The 22450-nt window shown below is 35.0% G+C and overlaps 1 protein-coding gene across 1 annotated transcript in view; it reads left to right on the top strand.

Annotated features, from left to right (window-relative positions):
• Positions 1-22450, top strand: part of LOC148954169 (multiple PDZ domain protein-like) — a 416101-nt gene that overhangs the window by 201948 nt on the left and 191703 nt on the right. Inside the window, exon 18 of the mRNA XM_089086188.1 lies at positions 6142-6264. Within this exon, the coding sequence (XP_088942314.1) occupies positions 6142-6264 (123 nt within the window). The remainder of the gene's footprint in view (positions 1-6141; positions 6265-22450) is intronic.

The following is a 22450-nucleotide window of genomic DNA, read 5'->3' as shown; positions in this document are numbered from 1 at the left end:
AGCATTTATTTTGATTCCTACTGTCCTAATTGTTTTCTAACTTTTTAAGGGCTTATTTTTCTTTTGCCTAAAGAATTACTCAATACTGTAATTGGGCTTTTTGAAAATACAGGTTCAATTAATAGTTGTTTGTGAATTGTTTTTCGTTCTTGTTTTTTTTTTTCACGGACTTCTGAAGGCTTTACCTTTTAATCTAATAAGCACGATATGTTCACACTTGAAGCGAATTACAAAAAAGCTATAAACCGTATCGATGCAGTGAGATTCGGGTCAGCTATCCCATATCTACCGGTAACGATTCGATTACAAGCCCAAATTGGAACTACTAGGCAAAGCTTCGCGTACTGTAAAAAAACACTACGAATTATTTTTTTTTTCCTTCTCGGTAAGCAGCCTCCAAAAATGGGTTCAAGACAGTACGTGTAGGATAACAAATGCGTTATAAACACGGGTCGATGCTGCACCGTTGTAGAGAGCCTTAGCTCTTATAGGCGCTCCACAAGTATTTTTAATCTTTGAATTAAATTGTTCAAGGAACGTAGTATGAGTACTTTTTCAATCTTTTACAATGTTTATATATTGTCGAATGTTTTATCGAAAAGCTGTTCTTATTTCGTTTAAATTGAACATACCTTGCATTTTCAGGTCGTTGAACTCAAAGACAATAGAGTTAGTATCTTAATGAAACAAACGCGGTACACAGTTGGCCTGCCACAAAAGGAAGTGAAACTTGAAAGAGCATGTGGGGCTATTCAAGAACAATCATTTAACACTCATTCCCAAATACGCAAAACACAGACACACGCATAGAACACTGACAAAACACACACGGAATCAAACACTCATTCTACACTACGCAAACACTAAAAATTCGAATAAGAAAAATAGAGAACAATAATTTGAATACAATGACAATTTGGAGTTAGCTACTCGCCAAAATCACTCCTGGTATAAGAGGAAATTTTTAGCCTCCACCTTCAAACTGGAAAACTAGGTTTTTTTTATGTAATTAGAAAGTAAGAACCAAACATGAAAACTATAATAGCGAATTACAAAAGATTCCCCTGTGTTCTATTCATGATTTATATTGTCCCTATTTCTACATTATGTTTATGAGTAAAAAAAGCCTATAAACAAACAGATTTTCAAAAGCAGGAGTTTCAAATTTCATTAAATCATTTGCGAAGAGGGAGAGGAAGGGAGGACGAGAGAGAGAGAGAGAGACAGAGAGAGAGAGAGAGAGAGAGAGAGAGAGAGAGAGAGAGAGAGAGAGAGAGAGAGAGAGAGAGAGAGAGAAAGTGAAAGAGAGATAGCTACATTTATTATATGAACATAAAACACTATCCACATTTTGCCCACAAGAAAAGCGATTAGATTGAAAGAATGAGCGACAGTCTTCAATTATATTTTCTCAATGGACTCGTACCGAATTACTCAAACGCTATAAATTCAATTAATAAAACAAAGAGGAAAAAACGAATAATGCGTTGAATGCAATGATAACCTAGTGCGGGTCACTCATCAAATTCATTCCGAGATAAAAGAATCTTATTTGACCGTGACTTGAAAGCAAGAACTAAGAGCTTCTTTCATGCATTCTGGCCGTATATTCCAAACGTGGGGGCATAGTGGTCAACTATAAAAGATGCTTAAGTGGTGCCCTGAAACTCATTAATTAGCCTATCAGTATTTGTTGTATAATGATCTTGACGGTCCCTGTTGTAAGTAGACATATTCTTAAGAGCTGGGGTTATCAGCTGATTTAAATATTTGCATGAGAAATTTTTTTTTTTTTTTTTTTTTTTTTTTTTTTTTTTTTTTTACCAGCAGGAACCATATTAGTATAATTGAATTCAGTTAGATGTTCATTTGTATGCTTTAGCTATGTTCTATACTTTATATGCTGTTCAATGCTCTTTTTCCCGCTCATGTTCCCAAATTTGCAAATCCACTAAATTAATCTTTTTAAACGCTCAAGAGCTGGGATATCATCAGAATCGTCAAATTCAGATAATATTATGGGCAACACTTATTGTATGCTTATTTATCCTTTTTTAATGCTCTTTATGTACTCTGTCTTAGGTATCTCTTCTTAATATGTGCTTTATATGATTTTAAATTCTTATTGTTCTCTATCCATTTTTTCTCTTGTAGTTGTACTTCATGCTTAAATACAGAAATTAGTCTACAGCACAAATGGAACCTCAAAAATGTGTGGGTCTTGTACCTTTGGCGAATACTTATTTATGAGGTCTTAAAAGAAATTGAAAAACTCTTTTTAAATTGAAAGAAAAAAAAGTTTAAAATTCCATCCATATCAGGGAAATCAGGTTTGCAAAACCTTCATTTAAAAAAAATGGGTTCAAACCTAAGTTAATGAAGACCATATTTTATTCAAAGTTAGGCAGGCATAGACCCGTCTTCTATGCATTTTCCTAAGTCATGAAAACCCAGAAGTAGTAAGATTGGCACTTGAAAACACACTCCAGGGGCATGATCTATTAGATTTCCAGGCTGCTTCCAGTTTAACTGCATCCCGCTGTATTGCTACTTTTAAGTTATTCTTTTTAAAATGCTCACGAGCAGAAATAACCCCAGAACCATAAAATGTAGATAATAGTTTCACAGCTTTTGAAGTGTTTCTCTTTTTTCTTTTCTCTTTTTTGGAACATTCTTAGCACTTACGTCAATTGACGGGGCGGATAAACTGCCCTCTCCTCTCTAGATGCTTAAAAATAGCTTGTTTGGCATGTTCATTGATTTTTTTTGTATTTTCATTTCAAAAATAAAAAAATTGCCCTCCCCCCCTATGGAAACTAAATATTGCATTTGCCACTCTGCATATATGTGATTTGATGCCCCTGGGTAGAAGCCCCTTATTTTAATAAACTCCAAACGTCGAGAAAACTGGTAAAATTCTGGTGATTCAATTGGTAATATCTAAGTGCTGGTAAAATACTGGTAAAAAATAACCGGGCAAGATTTAGATTTCCTTTGGCTAGAATATGTGGAGATTAAAGTGTAAATATCTAACGTCTTTGGTTGCGCTCAAAACTTTTAACAGCTTATTCAAACATACCCAAGCACCTTAGATAGATAAATAGGCAGAGACACATTTATTAATTAGATTAAATAAAAAAAACAAGTTTTTTTTTTTACTGAAAGTAAGGAGCGACATTAAAACTTAAAACGAACAGAAATTATTCCGTATATGAAAGAGGCTATCCCCACCTCAACGCTCCGCTCTTTACGCTAAAGTTTTTTTTATTGTTTTGAAAAATAGAGTTGTGAGAAAGAGTCAAAATTTAGCGTAAAGAGCGAAGCGTTGAGGAGGGGTTGTTTTGTTCCAGTTATTTAAGAATGAATCCTGAATCACAAAGGCTGTTTAATTAGAATAATAACCTCTTTTAAAAGTTGAAAAACTTTATTGTAAGAGTGAGGTATTGAGGAGAGGCAAACCCCCTTATATACGTAATATTTTCTGTTCGTTTTAAGTTTTAATGTAACTCCTTACTTTCAGTTGAAAAAACTTGTATTTTTATTTAATTTCTAGTTGTTTTTTAAGTAATGCTGGGAAATCCAGCGCCCCCTTCATGGAAATTCTCTTTCCCCATGGAAAAATCCTTCCACGTTACCCCCTCCCCCGACCTGCCCTCCCACCAGAAAAAATCCCCCATGGAAACGTCTGTATAATTCCCAATACTATATGTAAACAATGGGCAAAGTTCATAACTTGCAGACATTTTTTTGTCTCCCAGGAAGGACAATGAAGCTTGAAAGGGCAAGTGGATCTATTCAATTCGTTTCTGTTCGCCCCAAAGACCTTAGGTAGATAAATAGTAAAAAATTTTGCAAACAATATGTTAGTATTGCGTGTCAGGAAAAGCAATGGAGATTGAAAGGGCAAGAGGGTCTAATCAATTTCTTTTCGTTGGACCCACAGACCTTAGACCCAAAGATCAAAGATTTATAAATAAATAAAGACAAATATTTTAGTCAAACAAATAGTTAGCACATTTGGCCAGCCTGGAAAAGCATTGAAGCTTTAAATAGCAAGGGGGCCATTTTCATGACTGTTTCTCTACAAATTTGACAAGACCTTTATATTGCTAGAGTCCTAATGCTGGTAGAAAGTCATTGAGAAACTCGGCATAATTAAGATTTCACATGGGTAGAATATTTGGAGATTAAATTGTAAAAATCGATGTGTTCTAACGTCTTTAGTTGTTCACAAAATAGAAAGCTTTGACCAGCTTTCCTTATTTATAGAATAAAATAAATGGACCATAGAATAAATGAACTAAAAACACATGGAAAATTTTAAATTTCCTCAACCAAAAGTAAAGATCGTTAGTAAAACTTTTGGAAGGGCACAAATTAGCTGATAAACAAACAAATATTGGTACGAATAAAGAAATCAAAACATAAAACAAACAGAAGTTACAATGAATAATGAAGTCAAAATTAACAAGATAAATAATTGCCACAAATGAAAATTGGTTTGCCGACTCACTTCCCTAAAGGCTACAGTGTAATTTGTGTTTACTGAAGACACTCGAGCCCAGAAGTAGACTGAAATAAGTCCATCCGTAATTCGGGTCATAGGTAAGAGGAAGGGGCGCCTCTGGTTTCTTTTCATTTGCACATCAGAAGGTACTGTCAAATCTCAACAAATTTGCTACTGTTGCTTTGCTCTCCCCCCTTTTACCTTATGTTTAACTAATGCTTAACTGACAGAATCGCAAAGGCAAAAAATGTAGCCAGTTCATGAAAAACTGCCTTTCAAATTTCATCTTCAAGGGATTGCGAAAAAAACTTGCCTTTTTATCCCATTCGCCTGGTGCTAGAGCACTTTCATATATTTATTTATTTTGTTATAATAATGTTATATAATAATACATTATTTATTTTTTTATATAAATATTTATTTATTTTGTTTTTATTTATTATGTTTTTTATTTTATTTTTTTTTCATTTTTTTTTTCATTTTGTTAATTATATTCTTTACTTCTGATTCTTTCGCTAGTACGATTTCTGTTCGTCGAGACAAGATGGAACTTTATCCCTTTGTATTTTGATGTGTTTGACGGAGGATCTTTGGTTGCTATCTGCAACCTTTATCTTTTGCGGACGGGATGTGTCTTTCATTGCACGTGCTAATGATAATATTTTATTAAGTCGTTCTAAAGCTAGTCAAGTTAATAATGTTTATTCCCTTTCTAGTAAGCTTAAAGATAAAGCCCTTTCTATTAGTATTAAAAACGTCAGTATTTCCCATCAATGGTAATGGTTGAGCTGAACTAATTTGCGTTTCATTCCCGGTTTCTGATACTTTTTTTTTTTTTTTTTTATCTGGGATTACCTTATTGTGATTCAGCTCGATATTCGAATTCGATGCTAATTGTATATATTTTAGAAAAGATTAGAAAGGTATTTGGTTGAATAATAGGGTTACTTGGTATCTATCGTTGTAATATTTTGAGTTCTCTTTTTAACGCAGTTCCCCTTCAGCATGCTCTATGTTCTTCCCTTGTTTTTTTAGATTTTAAGAATTGTCATTTTTATCAATTCTCGTTTGCCATTGTAAATTTTTACTTGGTTTCAAGGTCGTATCCAGGGATAGGGGGGCTGACCCCCCCCCCCCCCCCCGAAATGTTTGCCCGAATCTTAAAAACGTAATAAAAATAAATATAAACAAATTTTTCATGCATTTTGAAAGGTTTTTTGTACCCCCCCCCCCCCAACCCCCGAAAAAAATCCTGGATATGGCCCTGTTTGGTTTTCTAATATTTTTTTTTTGCAACTTCAAACTAGTTTCGACATTTAAAATAGCCGTTGGAATTCGCTATGATTAAGATAGATACTTTTTATCGCATGTCTGAAAATATTCTCTATGCATGACCTTTTCTTCGGTTTTCTAGAATTTGAATAGATTTTGAGGTTTGATTTTTTTTTTTTTTTTTCGTATGTTGTTTCAGTCATGTTTTTAAGCCTATTTTAAATAATTGCTTTGTTGGACTATTTTTGCAATTTGGCTTATGTATTTTATATACTCCTTGATTTTGAGGGAAGTAAATAGAAAATATATTTATTTCATTTTTTAACCTCAGCTGAATAATGTCTCCTATTTTTTTAATCTAGGGGGCCCCGAGAGGCATGGTTAGACTTGGTGTAGCCAAACCATTGCCTTCGTCAGCCGAGATGCCATCCATTCCGACTGTGCCGCCGCCCCCTTCATCCCTGCCATCAACTTTGCCATCGCAGGTAAGCAACAAAAAAGATATTTTCTCACCCCCTTGGGTGGATTCATGTTGGGAAAGTGGTACCATTTTAAATAAAGAAATATTTGTTGATCCTTTTAGCAATCCACATTGGACAACAGAGGGAGGAAAGTCGATTGTCAAAAGATTTTCCCCATTGCAAGATATTAAAGAGGAGGGGTTTAGTATTTCAGTTGGCTCTGATTGTTCAGTTGGTGATGATGGAAGCTTGGATAGTGTTTATAGAGTTGCTCCAATGACTCACCATGGGAGTTTCAATACTCATAGCGGGGAAAGTCCGCAAAAACCAGCAAGAAGACGTAAATCAAAAAGAGCAAACGATGTGACACGAAAAGTTGATATCCAGATTCCTGGTGATGGCGAACTCTCTGGTGATGGTGTTAAAACCTTTTCGTTGGGTATCAATTCTGATCATGAAATGACACCACCCATTATGTCAGGTAGTGACGGTGGTATCTGTTTAATTTCGTCTGAGAATAATACAAATTTATCACAGAGCACTAAGCTCAGCGCTCTATCGCAGACCACAAATTTGTCACATTCACAGAGCACTAGGAAGTATGAGGACTGTGCTTTTACTGATGATGGTTTAACTTTTCAACCTGTTACAGAATGTAAACCTAAAATAGGTACATGTGTTAAGGAAAGTGATGGCTGTGCCATCTCATTTGTACCGAGGGATTATGAGAATGTTTATAATAATTTTAACGTTGACGGAATTGCGTCAGATTATTCAATAAAAATTATGGAGCCTCCTGCAGAATTCTGCTCGTCTGTTGAGAAGAAAAGACCTCCTGTCCCACCTAAGCCACGATTTAAAATAAGAAATGAAATCCCTAATAATATTGTTCTTCAATACGAGTTTAAGTCTGATACTTCCTTCATGAATTCATTGTCCTCCGATGCCATTGATGAAACAATTTCTAACAGCTCAAAATCAGAGCATCGCTTAGCTAACCCGCCAAACTCAATCCTTAATGCTGAAACTGAAATCTCCGATAAGTCGCTTGATCAGCATGAACTGAAGTCTGGCATTTCTTTCCTGGGCCCAGATTTGCCATCGCCTGCTGCTGAAACAATTACAAGTAAATCTAACTGTCTAGTTAACACGAAGTCAGAAAAAGATTCGGCCACGCTGCCTAAACCAAGCCTTGAAATAAAAAGCGAAATGCCTAAAAATTTATTTCATCAACGTGATAAACTATCTTTTGAGGATTCAATTTTGTCGTCGACTGATTTCGCAACTATTTCAAACAAAACTAGCAGACTTTTGGATACAAAATCTGAAAAAGGCGTGATTATTCCATTTAAACCACGTCTTAAAGTAAATAATGAAAAATATAGAAATATAGTTGATGAACCGGAAGAATTATCGCTAATGATTTCAAATTTGTCTTCGCCTGCTTCTGAGACAAGTTCAAAGACAACGAAATGTCTCTTGGTTGAAAAATCTGAAAAGGGTATGCCGGTCTCTCCCAAACCACGCCTTAACATAAATACTGAGATATACAAAAACTTCTTTGATCATTCTGAAGAAGAATCGCTAATGGATTCAATTTTTTTGTCGACTGCTTCTGAGACAGGTTCAAACAAACTTAAAAGTCCTTTGGATACAAAATCTGAAAATGAACCCCCCTTGGCTACGTCATCCCCAGATATACAAGCTTTAAAGAACAGTATGAATCTTCCTCTTACTGTAAGCCATTCAGGATTAATAGCTTCTTTGTCGGCTAGAAAAGTAATTTCTTCTTTGATTCGCGTCAATGAAGTTACATCACCTACCGAAATGAAAAGAAATATGTTGCCTCTTTCAATAGGGACTAATTCTCAATCACCAGGATTTGGTCCTGCTATCTCTTCCTTGACGACTGTTAAGGACTCGGCTAATGACGTAGCTCTTGAAGAACAGGTAGATAGTCTATCTAAAGCGGTTGAATTTAAAAACAATTTTCAGTTTGTTAGGTCAAAACAACTAGCTTGCAATGAAGAAGAAGCTGTAAATGATAATTCTTTGTTCAAAGAGGGTGACTCTGCACAGCAAGGACTTGTTAAGAAGTTTGCTACCTCGCTTGTATTAGTCGATAAACAATTTAATTTTGCTCGTGGTTTAACCTCTAATTTGGGATGCTGCCAGATAAATACGAGGTCGAAAGATGAGGCTGATCATGTCGGGATACTTAAATCGAAGCCGCTCCCTCAGAATCATGAGCTAACAAAAGATAAAGTTTTGCAAATAGGGTATAACCCTGCTAAACAAAGCAGTCCAAATTTATCCCTTCGTGAAAAAAATGCCTCTTTGAATTTACAAGAATTCAAAGATGTTGATAAAGAAGTTGGACTTCATAGGTTAAAGGACTTGAGCTCAGTTTCTTCTGACTCACCTGTTATTACAAAGACCGTATCTGAAAGAATTGAGTCGCGAAGGAAGGAATTTTCAAAGGAAGAAATTCATATCAATATGACCAAAACATTCTTGGGTGATGATCTTTGTACTGAAAAGCGATCACTAGTTACATCAATATCATCTCCTAACAAAAATGATGTTCAATCATCACTTATCAACTTTGGGAATAAGGATAATCGAAATATATATTCCGCAGTAAGTCCAAGACCGTTCGTTCCGTATTCTGCCCCTAGTCGGACAACTATACTCATAAAATCAGATGGTAAATATGAAGTGGAGAAAGAAGGATCTGGTTTTAGTTTTCCTTTAGTACCGTCTCGTCAAAAAAAGCAAAAGACTTAGCAAAAATTCAGAAGAGGCTAACTAGAGCCTTCATAACTCTCTTTTAGAAGAGGTGGATTATGACTTTCTAGTACCACTAGAAAAACACCTAGTACCACTAGTAAAACAGAGAAAAGACTTTCTAAAAACTTGAGTTTATTTCACAGTGTGACGTTTCAGCTTGTTTTCCATCTTAGCTGGTCTTTTTCTCTATTCTTCATATTTTCGTGCAAGGATCCCTTAGCCATTAGTTTTTAGATCTTCACATTCTAATTTGTTTTATAGTATTTTATCAATTTTTTCCATTTTCATTATTATTCACAAGGCTTTCTTAGCTGATTTTAAACATTCCCCCTTATGATTCCTCCATGAACCTAATAATTTAGTTGAACAATTTTATTTCGTGTTGTTTCAAGTTGTCTTCTTTGACTGTGTCTTTTTATTCGTTTTTCTGTGCAAGGATCTCTTATATACCTACTCTTGGATTTGTCCATTCCATTCTAATTTGATTTATTTTAAGTTCATCCCAATTTTGTTTCCTTTCATTTTTGTTATTATCTGGAAATTTCCGGGAAGAATCCGGAAATCTTAAACATCCTTCCGTTGAAATCCTTAATAAATCCCCCGCTCCTTCCTCGTAGTGTGCCAGAAATTTATCCGAGTGCATTATTTGCGATTTTGGAAAAAAATATGACGTTTTCTGAAACACAGTTTTTGTTTTAAACCGTGGCCCCCTACCCCTCCCCTATAAATAAAGGGTTTTTTGTTTGTTTGTTGTTGTTTTTTGTCTGTGCGGTAGCCAGCTCTTGACAAAACGAAATTCGATAAATGCAGAAATTATTATAAAAAAAAAGGAAAAAAGTGTGTAAAGAACAACGCAAACTAATCATTCCAGTGAAACTGAAATAAAAATAAAACTTTATTTTTGGTTCGATTATTTATTTAAAGTGCTAGATTATTCCATTTAATTATTTAGTTAAAATTAAAATTATATTTTTGGTGTTTAATCAAATCGTCTTCAACAGGTACCAGAAATTTGTAACCCCCCCCCCCCCCCCAAAAAAAAAATCTAAATTGAAATAAAAACGTAAAAAGTAGCAGTATTTATTCCCAGATGTAATCTAATTTAATTATTTTATTTTGTTGTAACTTGGTGCAGTATGACCAGATGGCGCATGTTTGCTCCATTTAGGGGTTTGTGGTGGTTTTTCTACTTTGAATTCTTCAAAATTAGTGTATTTTTCATAGCCAATTTTTTGGGAAAAGTCAAACCTTCTGAGCATTTGTATTAATAAATGGCGATTTTGGTGCATCTATTTGATCATCCTTCTGGGGCTAAACAGAAAACAGGTTCAATGGGTTGGGAAGAAGGCATAAAGAAGGATTTAAAGGAAATTTGAAGTAAATGGAAGGGGTAGAGAGTGTAGTTTTAAAGATGGGGTGGAGGAGAAGCGTCTACAGCTACTAGGCCCTTATAAGGATTTGTAATAATAATTTTTTCTTTGTGGTTAAGTCTTTATACTTTTGTAACCTCTATATTGTTATTACTTTTGAAATCTTTCAAATTTTAAGTAGTTTATAGAACCCTGCAAGCACAGTTAATGTTTACGGAGCATACTTTGGAATAGGGGTATTGCTTTATTGATCTATCCATCTGTCGCTCTCCTTCTCAAAAATCTGTATTTGTCCTTATCTTGTTATCAAGTCCACTTAATTATTCAAGATGCCTGACATTTCTGAGCTTAGACATTTCATACAACTATAAAATAGAATCAGGGAAGGTACTGTAGCATCTGCAAAATTTAGTCCATATTATCTAGTTAAAACTTAGAGAGACAACTTTGGTGGAAAACTTTTCAATCTATTTACATGAAACTGTGGAACCACATCTTTCAGTTTAGCTTTTTTTTTGCTTGGTTAGCAAAATGCGTGAACTATATATTGAATTGTAAGATTGTCATTTTTTTTAGCAAAACGAAAAAAGGATTGGTGTTTTTGAGTAAGCCAAGTGACTTAAATGGGGGGTGGGATAAAATTTTCCTCCCTTCTCCAACTGCCGACAAGTTTATCCAAATAAATAATGCAATTTCAATGTTGATAGTTTCCCCCAAGAGCGGATCCAGGATTTTTGTTCGGGGGGGGGGTACCCGATTTTTTCCCGTGGACTTTGTCTAACATCCTGCGTAAGCTGATTTCAATCCTCGGCTTACGCTAATTTTTGACTCGGTCAAAAATTTCGGGGGGGGGGGGTTCAAACCGGGTAACACCCCTGGATACGACCTTGGTCTCCTCCTCCAATATGTAGCACCTAGTACCTTCTCACCTATCAGGTAGTAGAAGTCCCTTGAGTAGGTATACCCCTGGTATTTAAACCAAGTGACTTACGTGGGAAGGATAACGAGTATGTCGCTCTGTACTGAGACTCCTAAAAAAATTGAACCCTGAGCCCTGAAAATCGATTGTTGTAGTTCACCCTCGATTAGATGTTCCCTTAAGCGTTTATAATTCCCTCAAGTAGGTAAACCTTTGTCAACCAAACCAAGCATCTTGCGCCAAGGGGATAAACAGTGGATACTTTATCAGACTACTAAAAATCTCACCGTATAAACCAATAAAATATGGTGTTAGCTAATCCCCTCCCCCTCCCCTCTCGAATAAATAGGATAGTCCCTCAAATTGGTTCAAGTCCTTCGAAAAGATAGAACCCAGTTAAGTAAGCCAGGTCACATGCCCAGGGAGTATAAAGAATTGTTTCTTGATCCTTAGAGTTGCCCAGCCAGGAAATCCAATGTTGTTACTAATCTTTCTTCGTCGAATAGATCGGATAGTCCGTCAAATAGGCCTAAGTTCTTCGAATAGGTAGAGCCTTTTCGCTTAAGCCAAACCACACAGGCAGAGAGGACAAAGAATGTTTTAATTGATCCTTAGATTTATCCAACTAAATCAGGAAATCTAATATTGCTAATATCCCCTTGGAATAGATCGGTTATTCCCTCAAATAGGATGAAGTCCTTTAGATGAATGAACATTGTTAGTTAAGTCATAGTTTCATTTCGTAGTTGAATTGCTTTTTTTAAGACATAGCTGAACATATTCTTTTCTTAGCATCACCGCTCTTTCCCAAACCCTTCGTTATATTATTCGAAAACTGTAGGACGGCCATTATTCTTTTGGGTTGATTTACCCCCTCCCCCCCGCTTTTTTTTCTCATCTGGAAAAATTCTTGTGCTCGAGATTTGTATGTCAATGAAGTTGTTGTATATTTTGAGTAGCAATAGAATAATCCTATGGACTTTTATGGGTTTCTCTTTTTTTTTTTTAGAAATAATAAAAGCTAGCATAGGCATTTTAGTGGAGATTATACTACATAATGAAGCAATTTGGAACTTTTCAGGAATTTCTGTTATCCTTTGCTTTTTTTTTACTGGTTGATGCTTGACTACTATCAATAGGATCAGAATTGGTAGCTGCGATTTACTAGTACAGGCACTGCGCTGGGGCGCATTCAAGAAGGGAGGGTGATTTTGAAAAAGGGCAAGAAAGTTAAAGTGTGTGATGATCATACAAAGCAATGCGAAATATTGTAGAACATCATTATGTTTTGGTCTTTGGTCCATATACCCCCCCCCCTTATGTGCACATACCTGTCATAACCTACATGTTCAACAGGGGCTTATTTAGATATTTGAACGGGGGGGGGGGGGGTCTTAAGACCAGAAATTTTTCTCGAGAGTGTTTTTTAAATATATAGAGGAAAGGGTCAGAAATATCTCAGCAAGGGCAGGAAAACGCATCCTTATATTGCACACATTTTCTATATGTTCATTTGTTTAATTATAAATACCAAATTCGCAATTTTGAACATTGCTATTGTCAAAAATCGAAATAGACTGATTGAAGTTATCGAGATATGTTTAATAAGACAAGAACCCTATTGAGGTAATTATATCCCTAGCCCCTCCTCTTGTATACCCCCCTGATATTTACAATTGATTTAATGTAATGTTTATTTTATTCATTTTTCTTTTATTTCTCTCTCAGTTCTCTAAGGACAAAAATATATATTTTGAAAAGTAAAAGAATTTAAATTGCCAATATAAGTACAAGTATTCAGTGGCTATAAGTTTAGTTATGTCCAAGTTACAGAAAGAGGTTAAAACAAAACAAAAAACATCATCTTCTTTTTCTCCCTTGTCATGTCCTTAATCTTTTCGTTAACTCTTTCATTTCGAATAAGTCCTTCCTTATACTTTATTTCAAATTGGATGTTATTTTCTGTAAGCCTTTCAAAACTATAAGCTTTGTATTCTTTGAAAAAGGCTTTTTATAAGCTTTAAAAGCTCAATCCTGGAATAGTCTCCAATATGTCACCCAATTCAAATGAAAACAGCATGTGTTTTCCAGAGAGCGCCTTTTCCATTTAATTAAAGTACTGAGGACAGTGGAAATGAAATTTCATTGTTTGAAATGGTTGATTGGAAATTATTATAATCATATATGTCTTGAAACAATAGAATAAAAAAACTTAAGTTGAATGAAAAGAACCGCATATACGCAGCTATACACTTTTCCGTAGGTAGTAGTGGGTGCCAAATTAAAAAAAAAAAAAAAAAAACAACTGAGTTAAAACCCAGAAAAAATTAAGCAAAAAAAAAAAAAAAAATGTGACACAAAACAGCTTAAGAAGAAGGTATAGCTTCCGTAGTTGTCTTTTTTTTATAATCAACTGGTGTTAGTGTTTGAGTTTTTATTGACAAAAGAGTTATCAAATTTTTCAAGTTAGTTTTGCTCATTTGTTTTCACAGTTTAATGTGGCAGCACTAACGGAAATCTGACATTGTACTACAAGGTTAATATTTTGAAACAATCACAAGAAAATCGTAGGCTGTCACGTTTTCAGATATGATTAGACCTGAGACGAGTCCGCAGACCATAGAAAGTCCGTATTTAGATGTTCTTGATACTTTGTATTGTTTCTAAACTTGTAACTACGTGAAATATTTCCTATTTTCTGGACTATGTCATCTATTAAGCACATATCAAACAGTTCTGTAAGTAAGGAGCGACGCGGCTCAATAGAAACCGAAATTCTAAAAACGGAATTTTGATACCAGTGGATATATCTATAGAATTATCCTTTTATGCTGATCTCAAATGTATAAATTTTATCAACTTTAACCTTACTCACTAAAGGTTACGAGTCTGAGAGAATTTTCCTGATTTTGGAAAAAAGGGGGAAACAGCCCCTAAAAGCCACGTGATCTCAATGGAAATCACACCATTAGATTCAGCGTATCGGAGAACCCTACTGTCCTCGCTCTTTACGCTAAACTTTGAATTTTGTCCCAATTATTTAATAATGACTCCTGAAACACAAGGGCTGTTTAATTAGAACAATAAGACGCTTTTTTAAAAGTACTAAAAAGCTTTAGCGTAAAGAGAGAGGTGTTGAGGAGGGGGAGACCCTCTTTATATGCGTCATAATATCTGATTGTTTTAAGTTTTAATGTTGATCCTTACTTTCAGTTGAAAAAACTTGTTTTTTTATTTAATTTTATTAAATAACAAATGTATCTCAGCTGTATTGAATTTTTTGCACATGGCATTTTTTGGACGTCTTAATCTATTTTCCGTCTTTAATGGACATTACATAAAATATCTAAAAGCTTTAACTATTTTCAAACTTTTAAGGCCCTCTACAAGGCTTTACAAGTTTGTCTTTCTTAAATTCTACTAGGTCAAGTAGAGTACACTTTTTTTGGCCCTCACCTAAGAAAATATAATGCCCCAAACCCTTTTTTGCCCTCTGCAAGAACCTGCGTTCGCATTGGTACGGGCCACTATCGATTGTGAACCTCTTCGGAAAAGTTAATTTTCTACGCCACGTGGTCATACGTGCCAACTATAGCTTTCATTTTGTAACATTATGTAACGTTCATTTCATAACATAATGTTTATTCACTATTCGCTTTTTGTATTTTCATATTTTACATTATTTAACTTTATTTTTTTATTTTTTTTTTATTTATTTATTTATTTTTTTTTTTTTTTACTGATTTCTCAACAATAAGTCTGTCTGGGTTTGACTTAATGTTCTTTTGCTAGGAGTGCCAAAATAAGAATAGATCCTGGCCACCCACGTTAACTTTTGCGTATTATTATTATTTAGTAAGGAGGATGATGTATTTAGTAAGTAAGTTCGTGTGTAAATGGGATCATAGCCCTGTTACAATTTCCGTTGTGCGGATGTCGATATTCGTTGTCTGTTGTTAGTTTTCTGGATTTTGCGATCTGACTTTACTTCTTCAAGCTGCAGCGTTAAACTGACATACTGACAAACAATCTTCCGCTTGACCATATTTAGAAACACCATATTCCCCCAAAATTCTGAGCAGCGTCAGCTGCTCTCCATTCCCCAAAATTTTGAGGATTCAGAAACTTCAGTATACGTTCCTACATACAATGTTTCTTGTTTTTAATCCAACCCTCACCTGCATGTTTTTCTTATTCCTCCTAGGACCCAAAAGACGTGAGACTTTTTTGAATTTTTTTTTTTTTAGCACAATATATGATAATTAATAGATTGCGCAAATTAATAAAAAAAAAAAAAAAAAAAAATTATCTTTCTTAAAAAAAGAAGGGTGAACATAAGATCAAATTTGAAGCGTGCTTCTAATTTGTTATAATTTCTCTTAGGACCAACGGGTTAAAATGGGGAAAAATGAATTTTTAGTCCATGAAATCGCTCTCAAAGGTCGTTCGGACCGAGCAAGGAGTGGAACCAAAAGAAAAAAACGGTTTTGTAATAAAAAAACAATAAAATATACCTTTCTTAGAAAATGGAAGGATTACAATATAAAATATCCTTAATAAAAGGAATATCGAAACACGTCTAAGTTAGAAATCGAAACATTACTAAACGGTTCATTCCAATAAAAAGTGCCTCTAACGCTTTGTAGCTTCAAGTCTGCAACTTTATTCAAGCACATGGACAAACCTTATTCTCCTAGCATACCTTCCATTTGCCTTATCTTTCGTTCAGTTAAAACCAGCATATATTTCTACACCGTTCACTTATACACAGAATAGGGCAAACTTTTTTAAACATTTGCTATAAACTCTTTGCAACGTTAATCCGTCACCCCCTTCCCCCACTCTTTATTCCCCTGCTTGCCTTCTATATGCCTTACCTTACATTGATGTAGCATATGGTACTGAACGATTCATTCTAATGCAGAATATTTCAAATTCTTTGGAACGTTAGCGTTAGGCCCTTACAACGTAAATCCAACACATTGGCAAACACTGTTCTAGCTTACCTACCATTTATCTTACCTTATACTAAGTTAAAAACCGAAACGTATTACTTCACGTTTCATTTATACGGAGAATAAGTCAAAATTTTTGGAACGCTAACATAAAACTCTACAATGTTAGCTAACACTACTCTCCAGCTTACCTTTCGTCTACCTTACCTTTCGTTAAGTTAGGAACCAAAATATGTTACAACACGGTTCTTCCATTTAAAAATTAAATAAATAAAACAAGTTTTTTAAACTGAAAGTAAGGAGCGACATTAAAACTTAGAACGAACATAAATTATCCCGTATATGAAAGGGGCTGTCCCCTCCTCAACGCCTCGCTCTTTACGCTAAAGTTTTTTATTGTTTTAAAAAATAAAGTAGTGAGACAGAGGCAAACTTTAGCGTAAAGACCGAGGCGTTGAGGAGGGGACAGCCCCTTTCATATACGAAATAATTTCTGTTCGCTGTAGGTTTTAATGTCGCTCCTTACCTTCAGTAAAAAAAAACTTGTCTTTTTTATTTAATTTCTAAACGATTTTGAATTAATGCAGCTTTGATTTTGGCTCACCGTACATCAATAATTAAAACGAAATTTTCATATTAATTTTCCTTTTTTTGGCTAAATGGCTTTCTCGAAATTTTTATCTGACATAACTTACGAATTAGCTTACGTAACGAACTTCTATATTCTTATATTTTTATTACGTATATTAGGGGGTTTGCCCTCTAGTCGATACCTCGCTCTTTACGCTAAAGTCCAAATTTTGTTCCAATTCTTTAAGAATGACCCCTTAACCGCAAAGGTCGTTAATTAGAATAAATATCTTTGATGAAAGTACGAAAAAAAATGTTAGTGTAAAGAACGAGATAATGACTAGGGGGTGGACCCAATCATATACGTAATAATTTCTGTTCGTTATAAGTTTTGATGTTGCTCCTTACTTTCAGTTGAAAAAAAATGTTGTTTTTATTTAATTTCTGATCGCTTTTTAAATAATGCTGGGAAATCCGGCACCCCTTTCATTGCAATATCCCTTCCTTCATGAAAACTTCCCCCATGGAAAGATCCTCCCATGTAACCCCTGACCCCCCCCCCTTCCCCAACTACCAGAAAAAATCCCCCTGAAAACTTCTGTATACTTCCCAATAACCAATACTATATGTAAACATTGAGCAAAGTTCGGTACTTGCAGACCTTCCCCCAGGGACTGTGGGGGATTAAGTCGTCCTCAAAGACATAGCTATTGTATTTTTCGACCATGTTGAACAAAATGGCTATCTCGAAATTTTGATCGGGTGACTTTGGGGAAAAATGAGCGTGGGAGGGGGCCAAGTTGCCCTCCGTTTTTTGTCACTTAAAAAGGGCACTAGAACTTTTAATTTCTATTCGAATGAGCCCTCCCGTGATATTATAGGGCCACTGGGTCGATACGATCACCCTTGGGAAAAAAAACCCAAATAAACACGCATCCGTAATCTTTCTTCTGGCAAAAAAAAAAAATAAAAAAAAAATACAAAATTCCACATTTTTGCAGATAGGAGCTTGAAACTTCTATAGTAGGGTTCTCTGATACGCTGAATCTGATGGTGTGATTTTCATTAAGGTTCTACGACGTTTAGAGCATGTTTCTCCCTTTTTTCGAAAATAAGGCAAATTTTTCTCAGGTGCGTAACTTTCGATGGGTAGGACTAATCTCGATGAAACTTATATATTTGAAATCGGCATAAGAACCTCATTCTTTTGATGTATCTTTTGGTATCATATTGGTTTTTTATAGAGTTTCGGTTACTATTGAGCCGGGTCGCTACTTACTTACAGTTCGTTACCACTAACTGCTTGATATGTTAAAATCTTTGGGCGTCAATTATAAACTCTTTGAAACTTTTATTCAATACGTTGTCAAGCGCACTCCCCTAGCTTATCTTGTTATAACCTTCTATTTTGACGACCTTTGATAAAGTTCCCCAAATTTCAAACGTATATGTATAATTTACATGAAGAAACATGTTGAAGGAGGCGTCCTGCTTTTCTCTTTCCTTGCAGGCTAAGCAAGACTTCCAGGTTTAGGTTTTTGTGATACATGAATGATGCGCTCTTTTTTCTCCACGAGTTGATTTATTGGTGTTCCCCCATCTACTTTTCACGGATCGGTAAATAATAACTCAAGTAGTTATTTTTTTATCCATTGTATGTCATTTGTGATGTGACATTACATTACTAATGTCATTAGTTGGATGCTAATAGCTCCCCTAAGTAAAAAGATCCTACGATAATATTAGTTAGAAGACACTATTAAGAGTTGATGAGACCTAGGAATAATTCATGACGCTGCCTTTTTTTTATTCTTAGGTTTTTTTTGGGCTATTACCTGATTATTAACACTTCTTTTCATTTTGTCAAGGCTACTATTGCACCTAGAGGAGTCGTGGGAGAGGGACCTTTTTTATTAGATTCATATCAAGAACAGTCCTTTCTCCAATTTTTGTTCTTTTTTTACGAAACATGTGCATATATCTGTATTTTCGATCCCAAAAGCGCCATTTCAAAACCAGGCACGTACGCTGGATATTTTCTTCGGGAGTGGGAGAAGCAAATAACACAAATTATTTTGGTATTTTGAAAGAGAGTTCCCCAGAAATTAGAAAAAAATAAGATTTTGAAGGGTGACTGACCATGGCAATGGTCAGCCATTGTGGCTGACCTACGTGCCTGTTCGAAGGATCAGATACCTTTCCCACCCCACATTGAAGTCCTTGGGGTTCACGTGACCAGGTAATTGATCAAAATGTTCAAGAACTAAATTTTGCTACACTTGTAAAATTCATGAATTTTGTCTTACCCGCCCCTCCTCTCTCTCTCTCTCTCTCTCTCTCTCTCTCTCTCTCTCTCTCTCTCTCTCTCTCTCTCTCTCTCTCTCTCTCTCTCTCTCTCTCTTATAGGGTGGTTCTGGGTTATCCCGGGAAACATTAGTACGGTTCTTCCTATCATCCTTTGCCAGGTCCCATATATCCTCTTACTCTTATTTTCTAACCTTAAAGTTTGTGGTGTTAATACCTGCAATTCTAGTGATTTTGTGCACATTTTGCGTGTGGCATATGCTAGCCTTTTTTCTTTTATATTGCTATTATAGTGGTGAGAGATATTTATTTCATTAATTAGGTTTTGGTTTGTATCTCTTTAAAATTCACCGAGGTTATTTGTTCATTTTGTACCTTTGTTGTGGTGTTATTAAAGAACTTGTATTATCATGTTCCGGTTTTGCTGTCAAATCCAAATATAATGTCTAGGCCAGGGGGGGGATTTGCACCCGGAGTTGAAGACTTAAAGAGGTTGCAAGATGTCTGTTTGCGTTTGCAACCTTGCATGGCAGTGTCATGAGTTCTTCAGTGGACTCAGAGACAGGGACAAAATGGTTTCAGGAAGAGGATTGTGGAACTCAAACCGGCTCTATCACTGGCCTAGATATCAAATTAAGAGTTTTTCAATGGTATATGGTTTTATTACAAAATGAGTTTGGTGATTTAGTTCCAAAATTTGTGTTTAAGAAAATAATAATTAACAAAATAATTGCGCAAAGGAAATATAAAACAATAGTTGCGATTGGTCAAAAACTATCCTTTTGGTGACTAATATGGCTTGAAAATAAATGACAATTTTGCATTAATTCGGTGTTATAGAATTCGTTACCTACCGAAAAGGACAGATGTTGAAAAAACTATTAACCAGAAAAACTATGAAGAAAAGAAACTTATTCAAGCACTGTATACATTAACAGTAGTATAGAAGTAGATGTACATAATGAGTGAACAAAATTTTCTTTTGTGTCTACCCTCCCCCATCAAAGGAGGAAACTGTTATAAACCCAATTCGAGTGTGTAGCTGATGCTCCGATTTCTAGAAAATCTTGAAAGTCTGACTAGCTACAACATTTTTTTTATTGAATTCAACAGCTCCCTTTTAAAGCACCGAAGACAGTGACAATTAAATCTATTTTTTTGGATTGTCTAGGTGGAAACTTACTGAACAGTATATCTTAAGAAATTAGAAAAATTGGGAATTCAATTTCTACCGTAATGGACCACCATATGAAGCTATATAGTTCTTGAGTAGCTGGCGTTAAATTAAAAAAAAGAAACGTGGGTGAAAAAGTACCAAAAAATACGCAGAAAACATATGGCATCAAATAGCTTAAGAAGTTATAGTTTTCCTTTGAAGGAGTGTCTAAGACTATATCGGTAAATGTGATCATTTTGAAACGGAGCTGCACACGGAGAAGAAATTTTTGCCCAAAACCTTGATGGCTCTGTTGTTTTTGATGTGCCTAAATTTTAAGAGATATATACATAACTACATAATTGCACTGTAAATAGCAGCTTACTGTAACCAGACAAGAAAACAGTTCCAGTAGGCCTTGAAAATAGGACTCTTTTGTGCTTTTTCTGTTTGAGGGTACAAAAATTAAGCAATGAAAACGATGTCAAAGGTAATCTTTTCAGCTTTTTGGCTTTATTTTAGAACAAATGTTACATTCTGGTTTTCTGTTTGCCAGGATAATATGTCGAATCTTAATAACCAGTAATAATTCCTAGTGAAACTAGAAAAATTACTAAAATATGACTTTCCGATAATTCCATGGTCAAAAGTTTACTTTAATTTAACTTCTTACGTCAGTGGTCTTTTATTGTATTAAATAAAAAAAAAAGTTTTTTTTAACTGAAAGTAAGGAGAAACATTAAAACTTAAAACGAACAGAAATTATTACGTATATGAAGGGTATCCCCTCCTTAACACCTCTCTCTTTATGCTAAATTTTTTTTTAGTGCTTTTAAAAAAGTATCTTATTGTTCTAATTAAATGGCCCTTGTGTATCAGGAGTTATTGTTAAAGAATTGGGGCAAAATTCAATCTTTAGCGTAAAGAGTGAGGTGTTGAGGAGGGGGCAACTCTCCTCATGAGCGCAATAATTTCTGTTTGTTTTAAGATATTACGTTACTCCTTACTTTCAGTTGAAAAAACTTGTTTTTTATTTAATTTCTGATTGTTTTTAAACAATACCAGGAAATCCGGCCCCACCTCCACGTTGGGATATTTCCCCTCCTCACGAAAATATCCTCTAGACAATTCAATCCCGGTGAAAATTTACCTCGGACAATTACTCCTAGCAACTCTGCGCGTAAAATTGAGACGGAAAAGAGAAAACTAAACATATAAAAAGAATTTTGTATAGAAATCCTGGCAAATTCCCCCAGTATAAAATTTCACTTGACACGCTCACTCCCTTGAAACTTCCCTCCCCATGGAAAATTCCCCCGTGGAAAAAAACCCCTAGCAGAAAATTTCCCAAAAAAATGTATGGCTACATCCCAATAACAAATACTGTGCGCAAACAGTGGGCAAATTTTATAACTAAAAAACCTTTCCCCTGGGGCTGTGGAGGGGTCATGTTATACCCAAAGGCATAGTTATTGCCTTTCATCTATGATGAACAAAATCGCTATCTAAAAATTTTGATCAGACGATTTTGGGAAAAAAGGGGCGGGGAGGGGGCCTAGTTGCCCTCCAGTTCATTCTCATTGAGATCACTTGACTTTTAGGCGCTGTTTCTCCCTTTTTTCGAAAATCAGGAAAATTTTCTCAGGCTCGTAACCTTTGATGGTTAAGACCAAACTTAATAAAATTTGTATATTTGAAGTCAGTATAAAAAGCTGATTCTTTTTATATATCGGTTACTATTGAGCCGGGTCGCTCCTTACAGTTCGTTATCACGAACTGTTTGATTTGCATATTTCCTTCTTTCCGAAGATAATCTCGTCTTTTCAAAATCTGGTTGACACTTCTGTGCGAAAATTTCTGCCAATAAACACAGAAAACTTTGAAATATCATATTCACAAATTCACAATTCACAATTAATATCACAATTCGAAATATCAAAATTCACAATTAGGCCTCCTGTTTCTCTGTATAGAATTATGGAACTTAAAATAACTCAAGAATTGTGTATACGGAAGACAAATCAACCTGTTTTTGTTCCTATCTTTAAAGCAGTGAATAAATTCACTAAAATTTTGGAGGGTGGTATTTTTTTTATAATTTAGGGGGTGGGCCAATTTTGTTGTTTGTGCAATCCGTTAATGAAAA

This window comes from Artemia sp. Qi Xiang Cuo, chromosome 3, assembly GCF_049724085.1.
Source record: "Artemia sp. Qi Xiang Cuo chromosome 3, ASM4972408v1, whole genome shotgun sequence".
NCBI lineage: Eukaryota > Metazoa > Arthropoda > Branchiopoda > Anostraca > Artemiidae > Artemia > Artemia sp. Qi Xiang Cuo.
Note: the sequence above shows the minus strand (reverse complement) of the source record. Positions and strands in the feature narration are given on the sequence as shown.